This window comes from Capsicum annuum, chromosome 3, assembly GCF_002878395.1.
Source record: "Capsicum annuum cultivar UCD-10X-F1 chromosome 3, UCD10Xv1.1, whole genome shotgun sequence".
Taxonomy (NCBI): Eukaryota; Viridiplantae; Streptophyta; class Magnoliopsida; order Solanales; family Solanaceae; genus Capsicum; species Capsicum annuum.
Window position 1 is genome coordinate 14,370,850 of NC_061113.1, and position 7,130 is coordinate 14,377,979.

The following is a 7,130-nucleotide window of genomic DNA, read 5'->3' on the forward strand; positions in this document are numbered from 1 at the left end:
AGAAAGATTTGAAAACCTAAATGATTCAATCCAACAACAACAACATACCTCGTGTAATCCCATAAGTGGGTTCTGAACACGGTAGGGTATATGCAGATCTACCCCTACCTTTCTGGGTTAGACAAATCCAGCATCTCATAATGATATTTCGAATTGCGAATTCAAAGAAGATGAACACTTGAAAGTTGACACACTTTGTTGCTTGTCAAATTATGTTACTGTACAAAACAAATCAGAGCATGTACTTTGTCTAGGGAAGTTCTTGGGCACATCCACAACTACAGCTAAAGCTCGAAATTAATCACAACTGCATACATAATTATCTAAGGTTTTGTTTAACAGTGTGATGATACAGTTTTATGGTACAACAGACAACGATACAAATTAGAGAGTTCTTGAAAGGAAGTTAGAGATAGCTATCTCAGGTTTAAATCTGGATCATCTTCATCGTCAGGATCCAAGTCGTTTGATATCCGGAACTTCTTTCCATCTCGGGGTCCTGTTCTTCCCTTCTTCGGTTTGCCCCTGCAGTAGGAGTAGTTACATGAGGTGCACTCATGAATATCACGGAAGCAGCAACAACAATAACAACCAAAAACCCAGAATAGTCCCACCAGTGGAGTCTAGAGTGGGTAGAGTATACACAGACCTTACCCCTACCTTGCCTGGGTAGAGAGGCTGTTTTTGAACTAACGTCACGGAAGCAAAAGAACAAATATAAAGAAGTCATCAATTTGCATCTTCCATCCTCAATCCAAGTATCACACAAAATAAAAGGGTAAACGCTGTAATGATTCAAATAAATGCAAGATATCTCTTCATAAAAAGCAGAACGTACTGTCCGTTATTTGCGAAAGCTCCTCCCCTCATTCGACCTTGAGTAGGATCTGGTCTTCCATCTGCGAAGATAAGAACAAAAGAAATGATCGAAAGCTTCTCCAATAACAAGTAATAGTTGTTATAACCTGTAAGGTCTATCTAAGTTTGGTTTGGTGACTTGACATTCCCCAGAAACAGCTTGAATTTAGTTGCCCACCCCCACCCCAAACGAAACGTGCAAGAGCTTTAAATTATAAAGTATCAACAACAACAACAACAACAACAACAACAAACCCCAGTGTATTCCCACCACCAAGTGGGGTCTGGGGAGGGTAGAATGTACGCAGTCCATACCGCTACCTCCAGAGAAGTAGAGAGGTTGTTTCCGATAGACCCCCGACTCTAGAATTATAAAGTATATAGAACTAAAAACACTAACCTTCGCGTCCAAGTCCAAGCTCTTCCGCCTGAACATAAAAGAATATATGAGCTGCATTAGGCATCTACTAAGACCAAAAAATGTGCTATGTTTTAAGTGTACACACATAAGAAATAGAGACAGGTGATTCGACATAAAGATAACAAGAAAGAATCAAGATCTATGAATTTGCAAATAAATGCATGAGAAACAATTTATTAAGTAAAAAAGAACAACGGCATCCTGTCGGCCCAAGTTCAACTTTGATTTGAACCTACAAATTTTTCCTGTAAATCTACGCGTGCGCAAAAACGTAAGAAGTGAAGAAAGCTTTTTTTGATAAGCGGAAAATTAAGGAAGCTCTGAGACATCAGAACAGAAAATTAGGTGTTGGGTTAGCCAACAAAAACAACATACTCCATGTATTCCCACAAGTGAGATCGGGGGAGGGTAGAGTCTACACAGACCTTACCCCTACCTCGTGGAGATAGAGAGGTTGTTCCCGAAAGATCCTCGACTCATATAACACATGACAAGGCAGTGTGAAAAAGACGGCACAGAGGTAGAACAAAGCATAGCAAAAAAAACAACAAATGATAAAGCGTAACATACCATACAGAGCAGAATAATATGATAGACAAAGTACAAGAAACAACAGGAGGAGTTGGGATAACCCCAGGTACTTTAAATTGTTCGAGGTAGGTGGTGTCAAAAAGTGGTATTGAAATTAAATCGATAACATTGATTAGACCCTAGAACTCTAAACCATCTCCAACTGAAAAAGTAAATTTCCTACCGAAGGCATATGTTAGTATCCATCACTAAAGAATTATCAAAAATCTGTTGATCCAAGAGGAAAGCCTCTATACAAAGTTGTCTGAATTCCCACTTCACCATTCATGCAATAGTACGGAAAAGAATTACATTCTTGTTAACATTTTGTAACAAAATAAAAAAGGAACTTGGATAGCAAGAACTATTTCAATTTCTTGGTCCTTTTCTGTACGGGTGGGCATTGGGCAGTTTAATTTGCATTATGAAAACTTTTGTTCAATTTTTTTGGGTTTTGAATTAAAGAAATTACAATCTAAATTCAAAATAAATAAGTTCAATTGGTTTAACATTTTAGAGTTCATTTTCAGATTATTCTGTTTGGTTATTTCGGATTTGCAATTTGAGCCTTCAAGCCAGGCTTCTTCTTCTTCTTAAAATAATGAACCACTAAATAAAGTTTTCATGTCATGTTGCATTAAAAATTCCTCATTCCCACTACAATCTTATGATATTTTGGTAATTGTTAGTACAAATGCAAACTCAATCCCGAATCCAAAATACAAAATCTTAAAAAATTAAAACCAAACACCAAACCAAAAATCTGAAAAATTTGAATTTCGGTTATGCCCAGCTATGCCGGCCCCTACTTTTATGGACACCCTATTCAGCCTCTAAAGCAAAATTCTCGTTTCTCTATATGTGTACTTCTTAATAATCAATACTTCAAAGATCTAATCATACCATAATTCCAGTGTTATTAAAAGAGCTCAATTCAGTGCTTAAAGCGTAGCGTTGGATCCAGCGCTTTTATGTCCTGAAGTCAGGCGAGAACAGAAAAGCGTGAGCTTCGGCAGAAGAAGCGAGAAGCGAGAAGCGAGTGAGGCATTAAGGGTCACTTAAGCGAAAAAAGCGAGACTTTTGGAAATTTAATTGAAATAAGGTTAATTTTAGGTCTAATTTTAAAGAAAATTATGACAGATTTACGCATCTTCTTCAATACTCCAAGTTGCTGCTCTTCTTCTCCTCCAATACTAACAGAGACTTGCACATCTTCTTCTTGCTGCTGCTAGTTCTAGTATTTATTATTTAGTTTTTAAGTTCAGAATTGAAAGATTTGCTTAATATGTTATTTCTACTGAGTTTTTGGTTATTTACAACAACTTACCCAATGTAGTCCCATAAGTGAGGTCTAGAGAGAGTGGTGCGCACACAACCTTACCCCTACCCTGTGAAAGTAGAGAGGCTATTTCCGTGGTTACATCCATGGAAATTTAATATTTTTTCCTAGATCTGTATTAAACTGCGCCTCAGTCGAGAAAAGTGTTGTGTTGCTTCACGCTTCTCACTTCCGTGAAGCAAGCACTCGTCGCTTTTATTTTTGCTTTTCGCTATCCAAAACACAACATAATTCTCAGAAACATAACTTATGTAAACCCATTACAGGAATTTAGATTGCAAGAACTACTTCCATTTCTTAGTCCTTCTCTGAGCACCCTATTTCAGCCTCTTAACGCAAAATTTTCAAGCTTTGCCTTGCGTATTTTGAAGTATCAATACTCCAAAATTTATTCATAACATAGCTAATTCGATCAATATTATTATCATCATCCTAGCAGCGCACAAATTATTGAACCTAAGGCTTTTACCTTAATAGAAGAATTTGTAAACAAAATCATGATATGAATTCGGCAGGTATATGTATCATATATGTTTCATTCTTTCTAACTCTTCTTTTTAGAGGGTAGGGGAGACTAGCTAATGTCGAACACTTTAGTATAAGCAGCGCAAAACATTGTTTGAACACTAATCTTTTTATCGCAACAACATAAGCATCATCAGTAAAAATTTATCAAATATCAGAAAATCCAAGAACAGGTAAAAGAGTCATAAAACAAAAGCTCTAAAAGCTTAAATACTTACCGCTGGTGAAGTAACTGAAGACAATGAGAATAACCTGTCCTCAAGCTGAAATTTTCTTGACCTTTTAAGGCTGCCAGATGACATAAAAGTGAAATTCTTACAAGCAAATCCTTGGAAAACGTATTATGATGACATAATGAAATGAACAATCACTTTTGAAAAAGGAAACAACATTCTAATTCATGAAAGAAAAGTCAAATGCTGGTCACTAGTGCAATTAAATCAGCCCAAATATTTCAGTACCAAGAAAGTATGAACCTAAATAAGCACCAAACCTATTCACAGAATTCTATTACAGTGTAGATTTGGATCACCAAAATATAATTCAAAAATATTCACTGAGTTTTTTAGATCTAGATAACATAATCGTCAGGTCATTTAATGTTTGTTCATTCATGATAGTGCTTGCGGAGTTCCGTGTCTGAAAGAAGTTTAAGGGTCATCAGAATTGAAAATCAGGTTCCGAATGATTAGTGCATTTGGTGTCATCGACCAAGTCCGAAAAATTAGAGGCTTATTAAGCTTACTGAATTACTCAGATCTCCACAATGTTTGCTTCTGTTTACAGGAAACTCATCAACTTTGCATGTCCTTTAACGGACAAACTCCAGGAGAAAATATCATAGACAGAAACCTTAAATTTACCTAGAGATGTGAATCTTTTTTATCTTGTATCTAGAGATATGGATAGTAAAGTCTCACGGAACCAGTATATTACTTTAGATGCAGTAACTTGCCCTTTTTTCTTATGGTCATTTTTTCACCTAACCAACAGAGCGCATCTACTTGTTGATCTATGCTTCACTGAATCCTGTACAGTTCAGAACCAGTACATCCCTATCAAGATTATTTCCATTAAAGAATCTTAATACAGATTGCAGTTGTCATCGTTATCACAATACCATGTGGAAATCAAGCAATTACTGAAATAAGAGCCCAATTATCATAAAATAAGAAACTGATATATATGCTAAGTCAACGCAACAAAATGCCGATTCATAGAACGAAATTTTCATGAACAATTCCATCAACTATCATAACTTTATGGGTTATTAATATAACTCATAACTATATTTACGCCTAACGTTACTTTAGAAGCTGATTCTTACCTCCCATCAAATCAAGGATGTGAGATATTCAAAGTTTCAAACTTTAACTATTGCAGACACTAAGAGGCACACGAGATACTTAGCGAGAAAAAACGAAACGCTATGCGACAAAAAGTAACCATTTACAATAACAACACTTCTACTTTCCAACTACAAGAATGTGAGGAAATAAACGCTAGAAAGGTGTGTACTTTGAATTCTTATTCGATGTTGATAGAAAGCCTTCAAAACCTTTCAACGCGTTCCCAAAGGAGCCCGTTTCTTGCAAATAACTCGTCTCGAGATCATAAACCTACATCAAACCAATACTCATATCTTAGCTTCCTATTTGAACACTAAAAAGGGATAACGCGAATAATCAAACAATTTCTCATATCTCATGACACAAGCCGCAAATACTCGAAATTACAGCAAAATCGTTATTACCAAAAGATCTCAAATGACAGATACAACAATATACCCAATATAATCCCACGAGTGGGTCCGGGAAGGTAGAGAGAATATCAAATTATATATACAATTTCTAAAAGATTTCAGTAAAACAATACAAAAATATATCAGTCCCTCCATTTTTAATTTGTTTATCTTACTTTCCTTTTTAGTCCGTTTAACAACACCTTTTTTGGCAACTATTTAATTTCAACTTCCCCTTTCAATTTATTTATCTTACTTTTCTTTTCGGTCTATTTTAGTCCATTTCAAAAAAAAACTTTTTTGGCAACTCTTTAATTTCAAACTTTACACGCGACATGTTTAAGATCACAAGAGATTAAAGGATATTTTAATATATTTCACATATCTTCAATTTAAAACCTACAAGATTCAAGTCCTTAATTTCAATTTTTCACGTGGCATATTTAAGACCACAAGATTAAATGACATTTTCATAAACTCCACCCACCTTTAATTTAAGACAATAAAATTCAAAAGTATTTAGTACTCCCTCGGTCCCAAATTGAGATGGCACAATGATTAAGAAAAATAATTAATAATATGCCTAGTTTACCATAATACCTCCGTTAAATGATGTTTACATTTTAATTTAAAGAAAAAATAATTAATGCAAAGGGTAAAATATAGAAAAAAAATTGTGTCTTCTTGATTAATGGAAAAAAGAAAAGTAAAATGAGAAATTAAATTAGAAAATTTGGGATGGGTAATTTGGGAAGGAGAGAGTATTATTTATATTCTTAAACTCCGTGCAAGTCAAAAACAGAAAAACAAATTAAAAAACACAGATTAATATCCAACCAAAGAGCTTCTACAAAAACTTAAAAAAAAAAAAAAAAAAACTAAACACAGAACTTCGTAATGAAAATAATTAAAGGAATTCAAGAAAGGTAGAGTATTTTTACTTGTTTTTCAACATTTCTCAGCTCTTCTTGAAGCTTTTCTCTTTTATTCAGCAGGGAAGCAAGAACAGCTTTAGGATTTGAACCTCTTTGCCCTAATTAAAAAAAATCCAAATTAAAAAAATAATCAAAAAATAAATAAATATTCCCAAAATTTGATGAGAAAAGGGTGAAATTAGTTACCATGGAGCTCCATTTTTTTGGCAATTAATTTGAAGATAAGTTGTAATTAAAAATTCAGCAGAAAGAACATGAGTTTATAAGTGAAATTGTTGGGAGTGTTAGCTTTTGGACAAACTAATAATAATAATTAAAAAAAAAAAAAAACTTATCTTTAAACATTAAAATTTGGCCTTGTTCGGTTGGAACAAGTTATATGAGCTATCCATGGGAGATTAGTTATTCGGATATTGTTATTTCGGTAATAAAAGTTTAGTCATAAAAATAATATTATAATTTTAAAATAATTAATTTTAAAATAAGTTATTTTTTAATTTTATTTCAATAAAATATTTTTAAATTTATTTTAAAGTTAATTTTAAATAGTTATTTATTATAACTCCTACCAAACGGATATAAAACTGAAAGAATTTGTAAGTAAAAACAATATAAATTCCAACATTTTGGAGCTTAATTACAGAAAATTTCAATACTTTACTTAATTATAAAAAGTTTTAAGTTTGAACTTGTCCCCATATATAATTAGCTTTCGATACATTCAACGAAAAATGCATAATT

At 33.6% G+C, this 7,130-nt stretch overlaps 1 protein-coding gene across 1 annotated transcript; it reads right to left on the reverse strand.

Moving 5' to 3' along the window:
- Positions 1 to 171: 171 nt before the first annotated feature.
- LOC107864179 (chromatin modification-related protein eaf6) lies at positions 172 to 6,812 on the reverse strand. The gene is made up of 7 exons (XM_016710469.2): positions 6,576 to 6,812; positions 6,396 to 6,487; positions 5,232 to 5,332; positions 3,932 to 4,001; positions 1,259 to 1,286; positions 839 to 899; positions 172 to 525 (listed from the first exon to the last, which is right to left on the reverse strand). The coding sequence occupies exons 1-7, from the start codon at positions 6,586 to 6,588 to the stop codon at positions 417 to 419; spliced, it is 474 nt and encodes a 157-aa protein (XP_016565955.1). The 5' UTR covers positions 6,589 to 6,812; the 3' UTR covers positions 172 to 416.
- Positions 6,813 to 7,130: the final 318 nt, after the last annotated feature.